Source organism: Oryctolagus cuniculus, chromosome 5 (genome assembly GCF_964237555.1).
Source record: "Oryctolagus cuniculus chromosome 5, mOryCun1.1, whole genome shotgun sequence".
Lineage (NCBI taxonomy): Eukaryota > Metazoa > Chordata > Mammalia > Lagomorpha > Leporidae > Oryctolagus > Oryctolagus cuniculus.
Window position 1 is genome coordinate 83,148,915 of NC_091436.1, and position 22,215 is coordinate 83,171,129.

General features: G+C 44.4%; 1 protein-coding gene across 1 annotated transcript in view; it reads left to right on the plus strand.

Moving 5' to 3' along the window:
• Positions 1 to 7,862, plus strand: part of RRAGD (Ras related GTP binding D) — a 46,140-nt gene extending 38,278 nt beyond the window's left edge. The window contains exons 6-7 of the mRNA XM_008263205.4: positions 243 to 391; positions 7,518 to 7,862. Of these exons, the coding sequence (XP_008261427.2) occupies positions 243 to 391; positions 7,518 to 7,669 (301 nt within the window). The 3' untranslated portion in view covers positions 7,670 to 7,862. The remainder of the gene's footprint in view (positions 1 to 242; positions 392 to 7,517) is intronic.
• Positions 7,863 to 22,215: the final 14,353 nt, after the last annotated feature.

The following is a 22,215-nucleotide window of genomic DNA, read 5'->3' on the forward strand; positions in this document are numbered from 1 at the left end:
TGCATCACAGGAAGAGAGGCAGCTGGTGGCCCTGGAAAGAAGGGCTGACCCGCTGCGGCCACAGGCGCTCCACAGGGAGTGTGTGGCGTAACCGTGGGCTGTGTCTCCTCGTGCCTGTTTCCGAGACTGTTTGCTGGAAGGCAGCGCGAGTGCAGACTTAGCCTTATGCTGATCACCTTTTGTGTGCGAAAGCCAGTGCTTTCTCATCGATCCAATGAACCTGGGCTTCTGTCCTCTTTCAGTCTTAAAGAACATGGAGCAGGCACCCCCTATGACAAGGAATCCACGGCTATTATAAAGCTGAACAACACAACTGTGCTGTATCTGAAAGAGGTGACAAAGTTCCTGGCTCTCGTCTGCTTTGTCAGAGAGGAAAGCTTTGAAAGAAAAGGTAATTTCCTGGGGTGATTTTTATGGCTTGGATAACAGTGTTCCCCTTGGGTGTCCGGGGGCCTGCAGGGCTAAGGGAGGCCAAGGTGGTGGTGGGGGGTGCCTGCTCAGCGGGGCTGCTGCGGGGTCAGTGAGCCAGCCCTGTGGTGCAGGAGAAGGCAGTGGAACCAGGTGAGGGTTTTTAACTTCTGGGCCAGTGAGGCTGGCAGGGGACCCTGGGCAGGGAGAAGACTCCCCTTCAGCCCTCCTCTCTAGGAAGTCTTAGGTGTGTGACCCTTTGTTCTCCTTGGGGAAAGGAGGGGACAAGGACTCCTGCACTGTCAAAGCTGGAAGGCAAGCATGCAGCCTGCACTCAGTTAGGTCCTCAAAACGCAGGGAACTGGCATCATGTTTCCAAAAAAGAAGACCTGAGACTATTTAGTAACCTCACCGGCTGCCTTTTCAGGACCAAGTTCAATTTTATTTTAAAATAAAAGCAGTGAACCTCATTTTCCCTCTATTGTCTAAATGAAGAAATAGCCACTTACTGATGCGGCTAGGTAGTTTTGCTGGTAGCCAGAGTATGGTTCAACAGTCTGTGCGTAAAAACCAACTGGCGGTAGTATCATGCTGGAAAGGCCTTTTTTTCCCTAATAAATCATAAATGTTTGTTATTAAGATGCTTTGAAAAATTAAGAGTGCATAAAGGAAGAAGTGAAACCACTCATTTCACCACCTAGAGGTCAACCTCTTGGTGAATGTTCAGGAGTTTCTCTCCCTGCCTCTCTTCCCTCTTCCTTTTCCTTCCCTCTCTTCATCTTGTTTGTCCTTTCTTCAACACAGCTGGGGCCGTATGGGCCAGGTAGTTCTTTATCCTGTTATCTTCACTTATTATATCAGGAAATGTTCCTGATTCTTGGCCAAGAAAAAATAATCTGATTGTTTTAATCACAAAAGTCATAGATTCATTTAGAAAATTTAGAAATAACAAATAAGGGAAAAAAAAGTGTTGGTAAGCTTCTTATTCAGATAACCCCTCTTAATATTTTCTGTGTAACTTCCCAGCCTTTTTCCTGTATACATATAATAAATATCATACATATATACATACAGAAGTATGCACTGTGCAGGCATATATGCAAATAAACTTGTTATTGCCTATACATTTCATGTGTGTATATTCATATATAGTATGTACTTTCCCCTGCATATATTATATTTACATATATATGTAATACATGTATATAATATATACTATATATACTTTTACCTGCATATATATTACATATATAGGAAAAAGTAAAAATACATAGCAAAATTATATGTATATATAAGTAAAATTATATCTACTTTTCCCTATATATAATATGTATATATACTTTTTAAAAGAACTAGGAGATTGAGTCGGCACCGTGGCTCACTAGGCTCATCCTCTACCTTGCGGCGCCGGCACACTGGGTTCTAGTCCCGGTCGGGGCGCCGGATTCTGTCCCGGTTGCCCCTCTTCCAGGCCAGCTCTCTGCTGTGGCCCGGGAGTGCAGTGCAGGATGGCCCAAGTGCTTGGGCCCTGCACCCCATGGAAGACCAGGATAAGTACCTGGCTCCTGCCATCGGATCAGCCCAGTGCGCCGGCCGCGGTGGCCATTGGAGGGTGAACCAACGGCAAAGGAAGACCTTTCTCTGTCTCTCTCTCTCTCACTGTCCACTCTGCCTGTCAAAAAAAAAAAAAAAAAAAAAAAAAAAAAAAACTATGAGATTGAACTACTTTATAGCACCTACTTAAATTATTACAGACATCTTTGTAGTTCACCATGCCTTTTTTAACCACATTTTAGCGACTGGATTAGATTCTTCCACTTTTACACATGCATATTGTTTCTAGAGTTTGGAGGTATAAATAGTACTGTGGTGACCTTCTTTGCACTAAATATTTGTGTGCATCTTTGGTTATTCCCTCAGGAAGAATTTTCAGTGGAATTATCAAATAAAAAGGGTTGATTCCTGTTACATTTTGAAATGTACAAAGATGGCCGGCGCCGCAGCTCACTAGGCTAATCCTCCACCTTGCGGTGCTGGCACACCGGGTTCTAGTCCCAGTCGGGGCGCTGGATTCTGTCCCGGTTGCCCCTCTTCCAGGCCAGCTCTCTGCTGTGGCCAGGGAGTGCAGTGGAGGATGGCCCAGGTGCTTGGGCCCTGCACCCCATGGGAGACCAGGATAAGTACCTGGCTCCTGCCATCGGATCAGCGCGGTGTGCCGGCCACAGCGCGCCGGCCGCGGCGGCCATTGGAGGGTGAACCAACGGCAAAGGAAGACCTTTCTCTGTCTCTCTCTCTCTCACTGTCCACTCTGCCTGTCAAAAAAAAAAAAAAAAAAAAAAAAAAAAAAAAAAAGAAAAAGAAATGTACAAAGATGAGTAAGTTCAGATTTGTCAAGAACTGTCAGTATGATGTCTGAAAGTCCCCAAATTGAGTATTTTAATTGTAACTTTCTCACTGAGCCAAATTCCTCTCATGAGGCTTTCTTCCTAAGGCAGTTTGTTGCAGATACAAGCAAAGAATTGTTGAGGTTGTTTTCACATGTCGTATCCAAATCCCCACTAAGTTAAACCATTTCCTTGCTCTTTGCTGCTTTCCTACTGTGTTCCCCCACTGCTTCCCTGGTCTCAGCACCCTGGTGTGTGGCTCACTACCTCTATAGAAACAGCAGAGGGCGCCACACGGGATTTCCTGCTCTGGAAGCTGAGCTGGTGATTCCCGCCCCGCACTGTCAGTTGCATAATTTGAAAAATTCCATCCTATGCCAGGAACTCCAATTATTTCTTCAGAAAGGGCTCTGGAAGCATCCATCACTTGATAGATGCAAATACTTGTTGAGCGAGTTATTTTAAGAAAGCTACAGATAGCAGATAGCACCAACCACTGCATCCTGACCACATAAACATACTCCACATTGACCTCCACACTTTTACAAATGAATGATGAAAAATGCATTCCTGAAACATAGGGTTATCTTTTATTCCATTCCATTGTCATGCCTCTGATTTATTTCTGACACAGAATATCCTCCTCTCCTCCAGCTCTCCATGTAAAATTTGCTAACATTGAAAAGCTGTGGGCGTCATTGGTTGGTGGGTCCCTAAGCATGGAGTTGACACGAGCAACTGTGATCTCTTAAATCTGGGACTTTCTTTTCCCTGGGGCTTGTAAGAAAGGTTTAAATATAATAGAAACTCATGGTTGGGTAATTGATTGGTACTGTGGCTTTGAGAGCCCAGCAGATCAGGATTTGCCTCCACACAGAGTCAACTTAACAATACCTTTTTGGGGGGGTTGATTTTTTTTTATCTTTTTTTTTTTTTTTTTTTTTGACAGGCAGAGTGGACAGTGAGAGAGAGACAGAGAGAAAGGTCTTCCTTTTGCCGTTGGTTCACCCTCCAATGGCCGCCGCGGCCAGCGCACCGCACTGATCCAAAGGCAGGAGCCAGGTACTTATCCTGGTCTTCCATGGGGTGCAGGGCCCAAGCACTTGGGCCATCTCCACTGCACTCCCTGGCCACAGCAGAGAGCTGGCCTGGAAGAGGGGGAACTGGGACAGAATCCGGCGCCCCGACCGGGACTAGAACCTGGTGTGCCGGCGCCGCAAGGTGGAGGATGAGCCTAGTGAGCGTGGCGCCAGCTGGGGGGGGGGGTGTTGATTTTTCATCAAAGATTAATCTTCAATTCTGAAAGATTAGAAGGTGTAGTTCAGTGTTTTTCAAATATTTTGAGTCATAGACACTTTCAACCATGGGTGACTATTCGGAACCTCACCTCAGGAAAATAAAATTTTTTTTTCCCAAAGAAACCTTTTATTTAGTGAGTACAAATTTCATAAGTACAACTTTAGGAATATAGTGATTGTTCCCACCATATCCGCCCTCCCGCCGCCACTCCCACCCCTCCTCCTCCTCTCTCTCCCATTCCCAACCCCATTCTCCATTAATATTCATTTTCAATTAACTTTATACACAAAAGATCAACTCTATGCTAAGTAAAGATTTCAACAGTTTGCCCCCCCCACACACACAAAACTGAGAGCAAGTTTTACTACAGGTCAGCACACGTTCCCACAGACTTACACCTAAGGGTAAAGCTAAAAACTTGCCATGGGACTCCAAATCCCATTAAGTTGGCAGGTACTAATGCCATCTTACTAGTTAAAGTGATCATTTTAAGTGCATAACTGATCATAGAGGTAGGAATAAGTGTCAAAGGGATCACATAAATAAGACCAGTGTCTGCTAATAACAATAGATAGAAATAAAAAGGAAAGAATGATCCAACATGGGAAGCAGGCTGCACAGCAGACTCAGAATGATAAATGCCCTAAACAGTACTCAGGCCTCAGAATCAGCCCTTACGGCATTCAGATCTGGCTAAAAAGCACATGAGAGTATTTCAGGCATGGAAAGCCAGGACACTATGGCAAAAAATGGCCTACATGAAAGATCTCTGTGAGTGAGATTCTAGTGGAAAGAAGGGCCATCAAAGAAGGAGGTATCTTTCTCTGAAGGGAGGAGAGAACTTCCACTTTGATTATGGCCCTGTCTAGATAATGATGGAGTTTGTGGACTCAAAAGGCTTCCCTAGCCTTGGCAGCTCATGACAAGAGCCTCGGGTGATCACTGACATCATACATAAGAGTCTCAATTGTTAACAACAGGAGTCACTGTGCACTTGCTCCCCATATAGGACCTCTGTCCTTAATGAGTCATACTATGAGAGTTAACAGTAAAGAGTACTTTATACTTTGTGTGTCTGTGTGGGTGCAAACTGTTGAAATCTTTACTTAGTATAGAGTTGATCTCCTGTATATAATTAAAATGAATCTTAAAGCAGAATGGGATGGGAGAGGGAGTAGGAGGTGGGATGGGAGTGGGGATAGGAGGGCAGTTATGGGGGGAAGAACCAGTATATTCCAAAAACTTTACCTATGAAACTTGTATTTATTAAATAAAAGCTTTCTAAAAAATAAAAAGAACAATTTTTACTATTAACTCTCATAATACAACTCATTGAGGACAGAGGTTCTGTATAGGAAATAAGTGCATAGTGACTCCTGTTGTTAATTTAACAATTAACACTCTTACATATGATGTCAGTAATCACCCAAGGCTCTTAACATGAGCTGCCAAGGCTATGGAAGCCTTTTGAATCCACAGTCTCTGTCAGTATTTAGACAAGACCATAAGCAAAGTAGAAGTTCTCTCCTCCCTTCAGAGAAAAGTACGTTGTTCTTTGATGGCCTCTTCTTTCCACTGGGGTCTCTCTCACAGAGATCCTTCATGTAGGACATTTTTTTGCCACAGTGTCTTGGCTTTCCATGCCTGAAATGCTCTTATGTGCTTTTCAGCCAGACCAGGATGCCTTAAGGGCTGATTCTGAGATCAGAGTGCTATTTAAATTGATTGTCATTATATGAGTCTGCTGTGCGGACTGCTTCCCATGTTGAAACATTCTCTCCTTTTTGATTCTATTATTATTACCAGACACTGGATCTTATTTACATGATTCCTTTAACACTTAATCCTATCTATATGATCACTTAAACACTTAATATGGTCATTTTAACACTTGATATGGCATTTTTACCACCCCACTTAATGGGATTTGGGGTCCCATGGCAAGTTGTTAAACTGTACCCTTAGAAGTAAGTCTGTAGGCATATATACAGAACTAAAGAGTTTTACAGTTACAAACTTCCTCCTCCCTCTCTTACCCCCACTCTTGTTTTTTACTGAGATCTATTTTCAGTTGACTTTATGCACATATGATTAACTCTATGTTAAGTAAAGAGTTCAACAAATATTATGAAGAAGAGAAAAAAAAACTCTTCCTCGACAGTCAAGACAAGGGGTGTTCAAGTCATTGCTCCTCAAAAGTGTCAATTTCACATATATAGATTTCCTTTTAGGTGCTCTGTTATCACAGATCAGGGAGAACTTACAGTATTTGTCCATTTGGGACTTGCTTATTTCACTAAGTATGATGTTTTCCAGATTCATCAATTTTGTTGCAAATGACCAGATTTCATTTTTTTTTACCTCTGTGTAGTATTCCATAGTGTACATATCCCATAACTTCTTTTTCTAGTCTTCAGGTGATAGGCATGTAGGTTGATTCCATGTCTTACAGCTATTGTGAATTTAGCTGCAGTAAACATGGGGGTCCAGATAACTCTTTTATTTGCTGATTTCTTTTCCCTTGGGTAAATTCCCTGGAGTGGTCATATGGTAGGTCTATAATCAGATTTCTGAGGCATCTCCGTACTGTCTTCAATAGCAGCTGCACCAGCTTATATTCCCACCAAAAGTGAATTTGGATACCTTTATCTTCACATACCACTAGCATTTATTGTTTGTTGATTTCTGTATGAAAGTCATTCTAACTGGGGTGAGGTGAAACCTCATTGTGGTTTTATTTTGCATTTCCCTGACAGCTAGTGATCCTGAGCATTTTTTCATGTGTCGGTTGGCTGTTTCAATTTCCTCTTTTGAAAAATGCCTATTTAAGTCCTTGGCCCATCTCTTAACTGGGTTGTTTGTTTTGTTGTTGTGGAGTTTCTTGATCTCTTTTTATATTCCGGTTAATAATCCTTTATCAGTTGCATAGTTTGCAAATAATTTCTCCATCCTGTTGGTTGTGTCTTCACTTTCCTGAGTGGTTTCTTTTGCAGTACAGAAGCTTCTCAATTTGATGTAATCCCATTTGTTAATTTTGGCTTTGATCGCCTGTGCCTCTGGGGTCTTTTCCAAGAACTCTGCCTGTGCCAATATCTTGCAGGGTTTCCCCAGTGTTCTCTAATAATGTGATGGTGTCAGGTTGTAGATTTAGGTCTTTAATTCATTTTGAATGGATTTTTGTGTAAGGTATGGGTCCTGTTTCATACTTCTGCACGTGGAAATCCAGTAGGAAAATAAAATTTAAAAAAAATCCCCATTCACAAAGCTTCACCTGCAGGTCTCCAAGCCCAGCTGTGGCCTCCTGACCTGGAGCAATCTGTGGCTGTTCTCTTGTCGCCCCCTGCTGGCTAGTTCTGGCTATGGCGACATGAAAAGATGGAGATGATTTCTGTGTGACAATTGTAAACACTTTTGTTTCTTCTCCAGGTCTGATTGACTATAATTTTCACTGCTTCCGGAAGGCCATCCATGAGGTCTTTGAGGTCAGAATGAAAGTGGTGAAATCGCGGAAGGTTCAGAGTCGGCTGCAGAAGAAAAAAGGGGCCACCCCTAATGGAACCCCTCGAGTTCTGCTGTAGGTGAGGTTTCAGGAATCAGGCCAAATCTTCTGGAATCAGGCCTTTGCCATGAGGCTTCTGCACTGTGACGCACTAATGGAAGAGGAAGGAGGAGCCTGGGACTCATGACACATATTTGTTGTTAAAAAAAAAAAAATCCTGGATCCCTCTTGATCTTATCTTTTTTTAAATAAAGTAAGCACTTTGAAGCAAACACTTGTATATCAACAATGAAGTGGAACCCACTGTACTTTCGTTACACAAATGTAAACTTCTGTGATCTGTAGTCAGGAAAATCCCAAGTGAGAACTGCCAGGAACTGTACATATGTTGCACTTTTTCATGTTTTTTTCCTCAGTGAACTGAACTTTGATAAAACGACTTTTCTAAGCTTTTTTCTGTACGTGGTGTCAAGGACGTGCATACATGTAAAGTATAACACTATGGCAATCAGCAAGGAATCCAAAAGGGATGCATTGGTAATGACTTTTTGTAAATTTGGGGATCTTTGCTACCAGTTGTTGAGAAAAATCATTTTTCAGTGGGGCTGGAACAGACCGGGGCTGTAGGCTCCTGGAGCAATAAGAATTGTTCCCTGTTTATAACCAGTGTGAACAGGAATTTTGTAGAATGTCGTTAGCAGCAAACTGACCTACAAGTTTCTGGCACTGGGGCTGTGCCTCCTTGCTCGGTAGTTTTCGCGAAGTTCTCGGCCCCCCACGCCGCTCTGTGATCACGTGGTTCAGGGGGATGATCTCTCTATGCTACCTGACTATGCTTTAGAACCTTTGGGACCAGACCTCCACAGTGCTGCCGGTCACTGGGGAGAAACAAGGGTGCAGCTGAGCTGCAGCGTGTCGAGAGGCTTTCCTGTACCTTCCCCCCGGGGCTTAAGTAGCTTCGGAGGCCAAAAGGTCTTCCAAATGTAGGTGACTGACAGCTACAGACAAAGCCCCTGTGTAATAGCTGGCTGGCCCCTGTGTAATGGCCTGTGGTTGTGCTACCTTTCAAATGGCTATATAGGACCAGTCCCAGCGAATGGAGAAAAAACTCAGCTCCCCACCATAAAGCATCATTCAGCTGGTCACGCCGGTCACCTCCGCGTCATCTTGTCCCCTCTGATCATGTGCCTCAGGTCTGTGTGCTGGCTGCAAACCCCTGGCGGCCAGTGGGAGAGGCGGCCTGGAGCAGACATTCACGTTCGCTGTGTCATTGTTTCTATGACATCCTTTTACGTATGTGTATTTTCACTAACAGGAGATTAAAAGCCCTAAATCCACCGGAATGCCGAAGCATTCCAAGTAGGTAATTCTGAGTCCTGTCAAGGGGTAGCCTGGAGGACTTGCTTGTGCAGCATTAGAACATAGTTGTTTTTGTTTTATTTTGTTTTTTAAAGCAATCTTGGGGATATCAAAGCTGCTCCTGGCAAAATATAAAGTCTCAAAAGTAACTGTTCAAACTCTCCTACTTCTCCCTATGGCTTCTTCCTGTCCTTTCCCCTTTGTCTCCCCAAATCCTATTCCTTTCAAGCTGGCAACTGCAAATGAAGACAGGAGCTGAGTGGGGTTGAGGGTTTGAGCCTTCCATGGTGTCAATATTTCGAAAGGAGAGTTTTGAACATTGTAAAGGCACGCTAATGCTTCCTCTGATTCCTGCTCATAAACCTGGATGGGTAGGACTCCAGGGTTCCAGGGGAGTCTTCTTCACTTCCAGAGCTATCCACTGTTGGATGTTTGCCAGTGGGTCTGCACATGTGCATTGTCCTTATAAATCTAATTCTCTAGTGTTTTGATTTTTTTTTTTTTTTACAGAATGTTTCTCTTTGAATAAGCAAAAGAATCACTTTTCTAATGTAACTTTATCCTTAAGAGAGAGACATTTGCCTGTCGGGGAAACCACATATTACTTAGGTATATATTAGTATAACCAGGAGGAGCTTCCATTTTTAAGCTGGGTGTATGATGAGTTTTTGTTAAACTGTGCCTTAAAGAGCCTATTACTTCAAGAGCAAATGAGTCTTTGGGGGAAAGGCAAAAATAATCCTATGGAATAGGACCCAAGTTCATGGTAATAAGTGTACCCTTTGATTAATCCCATGTTAATAATAGATTATGGCCTCAAACTTTATGTGGCAATGACCTATGACCTCTTAATTAAAGGAAGATGTAGAAACTACGTCTAAGCATTCAAATTTTCAAGTCTCTGCTATTGGAATGACAGCATTTCTTCACTTTTTTTGCATTTTATTTCTGATATGGGAGTTAGCTTATTTCAATGTGTATGGCCGTGTTTTGTTCTCAGATCTGATGCTATAAGTACAAAGCTGAGACACATGGCTCCCGTGACTGCCCTGGAACATCTTTGCTTGGTTTTAAGGGTTGAGAACTTGAACCGTAGGTTTCTAGAGCCGGGCAGTCCTCTGCCTTTTGAATCCGTTAGAACTACCTAGAAGCAAGACTCTGAATTCTAAGCTTTGGTTATTTTCTGGGATGTAGGTTAGTGTGAGTGACCAGTATGGCGTTTTCTTTTCTTTTTTTTTTTTTTTTAAGAAACATAAATAAAAAACAATCACAAATAAGTGTTATTTTGTGAACATAGTCTATTTTGGACCCTTGAAATGCCTAAGATCACAGCAATATTGTTACGTACGGGTCGTATGCCAACTCTGCTTGAAACATGCTCCAGAGGAACACAGGACTCTTGACCAGTGTGTGTGCTGCTTGTACAGCCTGGGCGTGGTTTGTAATCAGATGTGCTCTATGCTTTACTTTAAGCACTACAGCATTTATAACGATTGTTAAGCTGTTGCTTTTAAGGATGTGACTGCCAATTTAAAAGCATGTGTCATGTTTATGATTTCTAAGGCTCTCATTTTACTTCAAATGTACTCATTGCTAAGCTTTCTGGGAGCAGAATGTCCTCTTGGGTGAAGAGGAAGTGTGGCCTTTCATATCTGTGAGGTTGTTTACCATACACATAAGTCACTGTTCCATTGGCACTGTTCCATTTAGGAAAATGTGTGTGTCCTGATGAACCGGCTCTCATTTTATGGAAATGAAGACAAATCACACTACTTAAACTGAATTCACACTTTAGTTTTTAAGTCATCTTTCTGTATTTTTATGGGGACACGTCTGTTAGGATTTCTAGAGCTGTTGTTTGAGTAAACTTCAGATATTAATTCTTGCTGCGCTGGCCCTCGACTCCTGTGTGTCTACAGATCCATTTGCCAACAGCCGACTGCATCATTCCTCACCTTGCTAAGATTCCACTCCACGGTGGGCTTCACAGATGCCCTCGGAGTTCTCGGAGAGGGCTGGCATTAGATGCCGTATCTTACGTAGGAAATCCTCTTTCTCATAGGAGAACCTGATCTGAAATCATTATTTCCAAGATTCAGGATTGGTGGCGATGCTGAATTTCAGAGAAAGAAAATGCTTAATAATAAATAACAATGACTTCATACTAGTTGTTACCGATTGAGTGCATCCAATACACCAGGCGTTGCTCTGAAGTGCTTTCACAGAACTAATCCTCATAAATCCAGGAGGTAAGTATTAATCCTTTCTATTTTACACAACCAAGGGCAAAGAGACAAAAGAATTTGGTCCAGGGCACTTGGAGTTTAGGGTTTGCTGCTGCATGGACTTATCTTCTGGGGAAGTTAAAAAAAAAAAAAAAAGTGCTGATCCTGCCATGAGCTCCCCTTGCCCACTTAGAGAACTTACAGGAATGGTGTCCCACATGTACTCCACACAGCAGAGAGGCAGCAGAGGTGGCATGGCTGCCTTCCTAACCCCTCCAGTCACTCTGATGTTGAAGATAGCAAAGTGTTTACCAGAAGGAAATTGAAATATATTTCACAGCCATTTGGTTTTTAAAATAGGAACAGTATATCAAGCTCTGAGAAGAGAGAATAGGCCTTTGGTTTTAGCTGTATTCAACTTTTTACCTTGAGTTTGAAACATGCGTAATGATGACTTAGAGAAAATAAAGCACTGATGTGAACTGAAATTCAAAGAGGTGCACTTCAGCCCTAATCCTCTCCAGCTTCAGACCTGTGTCTACAATTGCCCCAGCCTCCAGTTGCGGCCATCTGCTGTGAGTCTTATCTAACATGTCTGGAATTGGCTTCCTTCTTGCCTGATAGTCTGGGGAGTGTGACCCCACCTACACCGTCCTTGTCAGACACATGGGCTTCATTCTTGACTCCCCTCCTGCTCATCTGTGGTCGCTCGCTGGGTTTGTTAGCTCAGCCTTGTACAAGCATCTACTGAATCTGTTCTCTCCTCTGCTTTGCCACTGTCCTATGCACAGCCCTGTCTCTTCTTTCTTGGATCTCAACAGCATCTTAACCAGTACATCGCAACCTCCCCCACCCTCCAAGAAGACCTAGAGTGATCTTTTTCTTTGCTTTTCACTAATACAGAAAGAACAGATTTCCTGCATTGCAAAGATACAATTTTTTTTTTTTTTTTTTGACAGGCAGAGTGGACAGTGAGAGAGAGAGACAGAGAGAAAGGTCTTCCTTTGCCGTTGGTTCACCCTCCAATGGCCGCCGCGGCTGGAGCGCTGCGGCCGGCGCACCGCGCTGATCCGATGGCAGGAGCCAGGAGCCAGGTGCTTTTCCTGGTCTCCCATGGGGTGCAGGGCCCAAGCACCTGGGCCATCCTCCACTGCACTCCCTGGCCACAGCAGAGGGCTGGCCTGGAAGAGGGGCAACCGGGACAGAATCCGGCGCCCCGACCGGGACTAGAACCTGGTGTGCCGGCGCCGCTAGGCAGAGGATTAGCCTAGTGAGCCGCGGCGCCGGCCGCAAAGATACAATTCTAAGAACATCCTGCATCCTGATATTTCTCTCCTTCCTTCCTTTTTTTTTTTTTTTTTTTGTGATAACAGACTTTCAATTTAGTTTATAATCACAGGCTTAATACTCCACTAAATATAATGTTCAACAGATGTAAAAGTAGAGAGACTACTGTTAGGAATATAGGAAAGGGCTGTAAACAATAATCAAATCTAAACCACCACAATTCTGACTTCTCCATCCCTTGTTAACTATCCCCAGCAGCTCCCCCCATCTTGTCCCTCCTCAGCAGAACTGGACAAGCATGTGGGAAAGAAATCATAAGCTCCCCTGCCTCCCCCCTCCCCCGTTTTATTTATTTGAGAGGCAGGGGGAGCCCCCATCTGCTAGCAAATTCACCAAGTGCCCTCAGTAGCCCCTAGCTGCGGTTGGAGCTGGGTACTCGGTCCAGGTCTCCCGTGTGGGTGGCAGGAACCCAGTTATGTGAGCCATCACTGCTGCCTCCCCGGGTCTTCATTAGCAGGAGCTGGAGCTGGGAACTGAACCTGGGTACTCCGGGTGGAGGCATTTTCAACCCAAAGCCAAACACCTGCCCTGGAGCCATGCACTTTGATAACTTTGTCAAATCGTGTTCTAAGAGAAATTACAATTTGCTTTCTCCCTACAACTACAAATACTTACAGGGCACCTGTTAGATGCCAGACACTGCTAGTAAAATGGCTAAAAGGCAGATGCTAGAGATGAAATGATTGTATATCTAAAAAAATAAAAATAAATTTTAGGTGGCCCCCTAGATGTCAGTTTTTAGAACTGCATTGTGTCTGACTTCAGCACTCTCCAGTAGGAAACATGGATAGTAATAACAAGCATCCAAGAAATTGTAGCAGATTGGTAGCTATAGTTAGTATTATTAATTTAATGTAAGCTTAAATTTGCCATAAGAAGTCAGCTATAAAAGTGCAAATAAATTAAAGTAATGCCTTAAATTTAGGAGGTGAAATACCTTAAGTGAGGAGTTTTAAATATGGTGATTTCATACTTTTCTAACTGCACATACTAGAGTGTTTTAGAAAGTGTATGGAAAATGGAGTTAAAAGATAAGTTTAGGCCGGTGCCGTGGCTCAATAGGGTAATCCTCCGCCTTGCGGTGCCGGCACCCCAGGTTCTAGTCCCGGTCGGGGCTCCGGATTCTGTCCCGGTTTCCCCTCTTCCAGGCCAGCTCTCTGCTGTGGCCCGGGAGTGCAGTGGAGGACAGCCCAGGTGCTTGGGCCCTGCACCCCATGGGAGACCAGGATAAGTACCTGGCTCCTGCCATTGGATCAGCGCGGTGCACCGGCAGCGGTGGTCATTGGAGGGTGAACCAACAGCAAAGGAAGACCTTTCTGTCTCTCTCTTTCACTATCCACTCTGCCTGTCAAAAATTTTAAAAAATAATAATAATAAGTTTAGATGCCGGTGCTTTGCCATAGTGAGTAAAGCTGTCACCTGTGGTGCCGGCATCCCATATGGGATTTGGGCCATATTCTACTACTTTTCCAGGCCATACCAGAGAGCTGGATCGGAAGTGGAGCAGCCGGGACTCGAACTGTGGCCCATATGGGATGCCAGCACTACAGGTGGCAGCTTTATCCACTATGCCACAGCACCAGCACAAGATTTATTTTTATTTATTTGAAAGAGGTACCTGGAAGAAGCACCTAGCTTCTGGCTTCAGCTCAGCTCAGCTCAGGCCATTAATGCTATTTGTGGGTCCTTTCTTAATTCAGGTGAATATTGGTCTTATCTCATGCTGAGAGTCAATGAATTTGCCCTTTTTTGCTATCTTGACCCTCCCAAGAGTCAGCTGGACATGAACTTTGTGATGAAAGGGGATTTAGCAAGCTACATGGCTGGAAGAGGGCATTTACTGGCGTCATCCAGCCATCTGAAACCGTGATAACCATTCTGTTTCCCCAATCTACTATGCTCTGGGGCAAGCAGGATCATTCTGATCTCCCAGAAGAGTCAGAGCGAAGGCCCCTCTTGTAAGGGGCCCGCTGTAGAGCAATCAGATCTCAGTCCTATGCATTCCATTCTGTTTGCTCTCCCTTGGGCTATTGGTCGTTGGTCTTGCAGAGAGAGAAACTTATTTTTTTTATTTTTATTTTTTGACAGGCATAGTGGACAGTGAGAGAGAGAGAGAGAAAGGTCTTCCCTTTGCCGTTGGTTCACCCTCCAATGGCCGCTGCGGCCGGCGCGCTGCGGCCGGCGCACCGTACTGATCCGATGGCAGGAGCCAGGTACTTATCCTGGTCTCCCATGGGGTGCAGGGCCCAAGTACTTGGGCCATCCTCCACTGCACTCCCTGGCCACAGCAGAGAGCTGGACTGGAAGAGGGGCAACCGGGACAGAATCTGGCGCCCCGACCGGGACTAGAACCCAGTGTGCCGGCACCGCAAGGCAGAGGATTAGCCTAGTGAGCCACGGCGCCGGCCGAGAGAGAAACTTTGTACAATGAGTACTTGAAGATCAATAACCTGGAATAATTATGGACTTGCCCCCTCCCTGGGAGAAGGGCAGAGACCAGTCCATCTCAAAGAGCAGAGGAAAGAACCCAACTAGGGGTTAAAATGTTCAAGAACCAGTGCTGCTGGGGCCTGCGCCATGGCGCACTAGGTTAATCCTCTGCCTGCGGCGCCGGCATCCCATATGGGTGCCAGTTGTAGTCCCGGCTGCTCCTCTTCCAGTCCAGCTCTCTGCTATGGCCTGGGATAGCAGTAGAAGATGGCCCAAGTGAAGAAGCACCTGGCTCCTGGCTTCGGATCAGCACAGCTCTGACTGTTGCAGCCATTTGGGGAGTGAACCAACAGAAGAAAGACCTTTCTCTCTGTCTCTCACTGTCTGTAACTCTACCTGTGAAATAAATAAAATCTTTTTTTTTTTTTTTTTGACAGGCAGAGTGGACAGTGAGAGAGAGAGACAGAGAGAAAGGTCTTCCTTTGCCGTTGGTTCACCCTCCAATGGCCGCCGCGGCCGGCGCGCTGCAGCTGGCGCACCACGCTGATCTGAAGGCAGGAGCCAGGTACTTCTCCTGGTCTCCCATGGGGTGCCACAGCAGAGAGCTGGCCTGGAAGAGGGGCAACCAGGACAGAATCCGGTACCCCGACCCGGACTAGAACCTGGGGTGCCGGCGCCGCAAGGCGGAGGATTAGCCTATTGAGCCACGGCGCCGGCCATAAATAAAATCTTGAAAAAAAAAAAAAAGTGTTGCCAATTCACAGAACTCATTTAATGTTCTAGGTTAGTACTTTATCTGATCTTAAGAACCATTTAAGGTACTTAAAAGCACAGATTCCCATCTGTGCTCTGGTCTTGTTAAATCGGATTCTCTTGGGAGAGGTCTGGGACTCTATCTTAAACAAATGCCCCAGGCCTTGTTTTCCCTGCAGTTGTTGAAAGGGATAGGGAAGGAGAGGCTGAGAGATCAGGTTTGGAGGCTCCGGGTGGAGTGGGGTGGGGATGTGCTTTCTTGCCTCCTCCACCCCAACAAAAAGTTATGGAAAACTGGACCTAAACTATAGGTTTATTTTGATGCAAAAGTTTGAAAGCCAGGCAGATTTTTTCTAATATGCATTTTCTTGTTAAAGACCCCTTATATATCTACAGATAGTCATACGTAATATTTGTATCTCAAGTGCTAGTATCTTTTTCCAACTTGATTATGTACCTTTTTAAAAAAAAAGATTTATTTAGTGAAAGAGACACAGAGAGATCTTCCATCTACAGGTTCACTCCCCAAATAGCTGCAATGCCAAAGAACTAGGAGCTTCATTGAGATCTCCAAGTGAGTGGCAGAAGTCCATGTAATTGGGCCATCTGCTGCTGCTTTCCCAGGAGCATTAGCAGGGAGCTGGATCACAAGTGGATCTGAGACTAGAACCGGTGCCCATGTGGGATGGGATGGGTAGCTCTACCTGCTACACCACAGTGCCGGCTTCTGATTATGTAGCTTTAAAGATCCACATTATTGGGGTTGGTGCTGTGGTGCAGCAGATAAAGTCCACGTCTGCAGTGCCGGCATCCCATATGAGCACCAGTTCTAGTCCTGGCTGCTCATCTTCCGATCCAGCTCTCTGCTATGGCCTGGGAAAGCAGTAGAAGATGGCCCAAGTCAGGCCCTTGCACCCACGTGGGAGACCCAGAAGAAGCTCCTGGCTCCTGGCTTCGGATCGGCGCAGCTCCGGCCGTTGCGGTCATCTGGGGAGTGAACCACTGGATGGAAGACCTCTCTCTCTCTCTCTCTCTCTCTGCCTCTCCTCTCTCTGTGTAACTCTGACTCCCAAGTAAAAAATAAATAAATCTTCAAAGATAACCAGCAGCACCCCCAGCGGGGCAGAAAGCACACTGTCTACCACTGAATAAAAACAATTAATAAAAAAAATACTGCCGAAGTGCCTTGTGGCTGCACAATTACTGTGAGAAGTTCATGGTTCATGTACAGGCTGAGCATCGTTTATGGACTGAAGAATGTTTCATAAGCTATGACTTTTGGGAAATCTGTGGATGCGAAAGTGGCAAATAAAACACAAATTTGTTTAGAAATACGGAAGTCAGTAGTTTTTTTGTTTTGCGTTTTCCCTGAGAATAGAAACTGAAACTGCTCTCGAGGTGAGGAGCATACTGCTAAACTACTTTGGTTTTATCTACCAGCAAGTGGCTAAGAGGGGCCCCGAGGGTGACAAACTGGGGTATAGGATATGGGACACAAGAAGGAAGGCCTAAGTTGGAGTGGCAGAGGAATGGAGGGGCCCCAAAGAACTTTTAGAAGGGGAGTCAGAGAAGGGAGGGAGAAGCCAGAGGTGGGCGGGCACCTCCGAGGGCCTGGCCTCTGGCCCAGCAACAGCAGTTTAGTCTCAGTGGAGGTGTTTCCCTTAGAGCTAAACTTGGAAATGACTCTGGTCTAACTCATCTGTTCATCAGAACTTAGGAAGGTGAGTATTGTAATTCCTGTCGCTAGTTTTAAAAACACCTTTAAATTATGAAAAAAAAAAAAGCCACACAATATAATCCATGTAAGTAAAGCAAAAGCACACTATATACTAAGCAGCAGGTTTCTTTTTCCTCATCCTTAATATCAAGAGCTGTAATTTTGGGTGAGATATCAGATAACAAGCCAGCATTTTGGGTCTCATACAAAAGACATAAATTAAGAAAGCCACTTTAAAAATCATTTTAACACTGTTGCAAGCAACTATTTACTACTGTATTTAGAAAGCACTTTTTTACTTATTAAGAAAAACATTTAGAAATGGTGTGGTACAAGTCCTCTGGTGGAAGAAGCCTACTAAACGAATATTCTAAGCCCTCCACTGGATCTCAAGTATGCTCACTTGATAATTCTCCACAATCTTTCTTCTGAAATAAAGTGCTGGAAAAGTGTGACACTAGGATAAGCAGGTAAGACATATCCTGAACATAGCAGAAACTGAGACGGAAAACAATGAAGAGGCATTTTCTCTCGTGGGTCTCCCAGCAGGCCACCAGCCGGCCACCAGCCGGCCAGCAAAGCGTGGTTGATGGGACTGCAGTGCAGTAAGGTGGGGCATGCAGAAACGAAGACCTCCTTCCTGTCTGACATTTTTGTTCAGGTAACCAGACTTTAAACTTGCACCCTGATAATCACCATTACATTAATACCAGCTATATCCCAGTAGGAAAAACTAACCCACAGGGGAAATCCTGAGAGTAAAACACTAGGAAAAATGATGCCAAGTTCTATTGTGACTTCTTTCCTGAAAACTCAGGGCTGGTGCTGTGGCGCAGCAGGTTAAATTGCTGCCTGTAGCACCGACATCCCATATGAGTGCGGGTTCAAGTCCCTGCTGTTCCACTTCTGATCTGGCTCCCTACCAATGCGCCAGGGAGAGCAGCGGAAGATGGCTCAAGTACTAGGGCCCCTGCACTCACGTGGGAGACCCAGATGAAGCTCCTGCCTCCTGGTTTCCGCCTGGCCCAGCTCTGGCTGTTGTGGCCATTTGGGGAGTGAACCAGTTGTTGAAAGATTTCTCTCTGTCTCCTCCTCTCCCTCTCTGTAACTGTGCCTAATAAATAAATAAAATCTTTAAAAAAAGGAAAAAAACACCAAAAACTCTATCATAAAATAATCAAAATAATTAATAAAATACTTACAATAAAGTCCATAAGAGACTTTTCAAGGGCTTCCTTTTTAAATTTTACTCTAGGAAAACACTGATAGAAAATTAGCCTACTCATACTCTCATTTAACTGATAACAGCCCTGCTAGTTACAAAACAAGGAATCCAGTTAGCTTTTTAATGTCAGATATTTTTGGCGTGGGATTTAAACCCTTAAAATACATATCCTATGTAAATAAAGGCTCAAGGTAAATACACCAAAATATTGATTATGGTCATTTCTTAATAGGAGAAGTATGGGAGATCTGCCTTTTGTTCATACTCCAAACCTAAACAACAATCATTATTACTTTTATGATCAAGAAAAAAATTGTAATAAAAGTTTTAAATGTTGGAGAATGTTTTTTAAATTTTACTTATTTGAGAGGCAGGGAGAGAGAGAGAGAAATAGAAAGAGCTTCCATTCACCAAGTCCCTCCCTAAATGCCCATATGGACAAGCCAGGAGCCTAGAACTCAATCCAGGTCTCCCACATGGATGGCAAGCAAGAACCCTACTACTTGACCCCGTCTGCCTCAGGGTGAATGTTAGCAGGAAACTGTCATCAGGGAGCAGCGTATGGAGTGGGAGGCAGGGGTCCCAACCAGTGGTTCAACGGCCAGGCCCAACGCCCACCCTGAAGTACAAATAGTTTGAGTTACGTGATCTAAGAATAGCAGTGAGGCTCTAAGAAGTGAATCGCACTTTCCAAATGGTGGGGGAGAAGGATCGCATGACACAGACAGCCTGATTCTTCTCCGTGTAGTGAAAACCACCCGGGCTTCAGAGTCAGAAGACTTGGACTTGAGCCTGTGTTCTTTCATTTTCTAGATAAGTCACTGGGGCTTTTCTTGAGTAAGTCGTAGAAGCTTTAAGAACTTCTGAACGACAGATTTCAAAGTAGTTAAACCAGATCAAGAAAGAAATGAAGTCTAGAAAAATTTCCTTTCATCAATATGATAAAAATAATATGCTAGGAAGATAAGAACATGTAGTGTGGATGAAAAAACAGAACGTAACTAAATCACGTGATTTCTCTGAGCCCTCGATTGTCTTCATCTGTTAAATGGGAATAAATAATCTGTGCCACTGCAGCACTGTGAGGAAGAATAATGAGTAGTACATACCACGTGCCTAATACACAGTAGCTGCTAGACACACGCACACACAGACACACACACCCCAAAAAGCCCCAAACCACATTTCCAAACCTTGAGCTAAGATGCGAATGTCAGTAGGGAACAGACCTGCACTTTGGGCTTCCTGCTACTGCCTAAGGAAAAGAGGTTAAGGATCGTGGCCCTAAAATGCTTTTTAAGAATCTGAAGTGCTTTAAACGTCATCTTGTCATTTTGTTGTTGTTGTTGTTAACTCTGGAGTATGTTTTAAGTGGGGGGACTTTAAAATGAAAAAGTATTTACTTAGTTGCATTTTTATGCCAAAGGCAGAGAGATGGAGTTCTTCCATCTGCTGATTCACTCTCCAAATGTCTGCAACAGACAGGGCCAGGTCATGCAGCTAGGATCCCTAAACACAATCCAGGTCCCCAAGCAGGGACCCAAGCACTTGAACCATCACCTGCTCCCTCCCAGGGTATGCGTTAGCAGGAAGCTGGACTTGGAAGCAGAGCCAGGCTGGAAGGCACCGGCACTCCAATATGGAATGCAGGCGTCCCATATGGTATCTTAATAACCACATCAAATGCTTGCCCCTCTCTGTCATTTATAACTGTCTTCTAGGGAGAAATTAGTGTTTCTGATCAAATAACAGCAATGGGAAAACAAGCTCCCTTCTCACCCAGCTGTCAGTCAGGAACCTGGCGACCTTTACATAGAATTACTCATCTTTTTTGTGTGTAAATACTCTGTTCTCTGTAAATGGCTCTGCCTAGGAGAAAGTTGGAATTGGCTTTGCTCTGGCAGCAAGAGGATAATTAAGCTTTGACTTGTGCTCATAACTAAATTGTCAGGTAGATTTTGTGTTGCTGTTGTGTTCTTAGTTAACAACAACAACAAAATCTCAACAGCTAGTACTGAGCCAGCCTCATAGGGAGAAGAGTCTGCTCAAGGAGCAGGCAAGATGGTGGTGGCTTCTCAAATGACAGAAAAGGAAGATTCCAGACCTCCGCTGAAAGGAAAAGGAGAGTCCAGAGGACAACTGTAGCCAGAAGCTGATGGTGGATCTAGATGCTAGAAGGTGTTCAGTACTGCTTTGTGCAGCTATTTGGGATCACATATACATAACAGTATAATAATACTTGATACACATCAGATGTAGTAATACCTGCTTTGGGGGCCAACATTGTGGCATAACAGGTAAAGCCACCGCCTACAACGCTGGCATCCCATATGGGCAACAGTCCATGCCCCGGCTACTCCGCTTCCAATCCAGCTTCCTGCCCAAATGTCTGGGTCCCTGCTGCCCACCATGGGAGTCCCGCATGAAGCTCCTGGCTATTGCGGTCATTTAGGGTGTAAACCAGTGGATGGAAGGTCCCTCTCTCTCACCCTCTCTGTGACTCTTTCAAATAAATAAATACCCTGCTTTGTCACCCTGGCTATTGCCCAACCCAGGGGCTTCTGTAGAGCTATGGCAGGAGACAGTGTGAAGTGTTGCACTATTTGAAGGTCCAACACAAAGAGAGAGTGGATGAGGGAAACAGCACATTGGAGTTTGGTTTGTCTTTGCGAATGTTGGCCAATCAGGTTATCAGTTTACTACTCAGAAACCACTATGGAATGGTTTAAAAGAGCTCATCTAATTTTAGATATTCTTCACTTTTTTTTTCCTTCCAAGTTCGCTCTTTGCAAAGATTGCTAGTATGATTCAGATGCCAAGAAAGGCACTTAAGAGATTGAGACTGTTATCTAAATTCACTACATATATACAGATTGTGGTAAACTCTAACAGAAAGCAAATCAAACCAAGGAGTTTTCTATCTAATATAACAAAAGCCTTGCCAGAGCTGTGGAAGCTTTATCCCACCTGGAATTCGCCCCTCTCCCGGCACTGCTCCTTCCCGGTCCTAAGGTCTTTGTGCTCCGTTAGCCTTCCAGAAGCCCCAGTCCTCTCTCCCCAACCTCTCATTTGACAGGGAAGCATGAAGTGTGTCTTTGAGGCTTCATCTTTCAGATGTGTGAGAGCTCTCGCAAATTCAGTGGAACCCCCTACTTTATATTTTCAGACCGGTTTAATTTTTTTTAATCTTTAAATTTAAAGCCTAAAATGGTATCTCATATTTAATCACGTTATGGGGGGGGGGGGGATGCTATAAAAACCCTACTCAGGGGCCGCCGCCTGCAGTGCTGGCATCCCATATGGGCACTGGTTCGAGTCCCAGCTGCTCCACTTCCAATCCTGCTCACTGCCTGGGAAAGCAGTGGAAGATGGCCCAAGTTTCTGGGGCCCCTGCACACATTTGGGAGACCTGGATGAAGCTCCTGGCTTTGCCTGGCCCAACCCGTTGTGGCCATTTAGGGGAGTGAACCAGCAGATGGAAGATAAATAAATAAATCTTATATTTATATTTATAAATATTTATAAATAAATAAATAAGTCTTGTAAAAAATCCTATGGATTGAATTTTA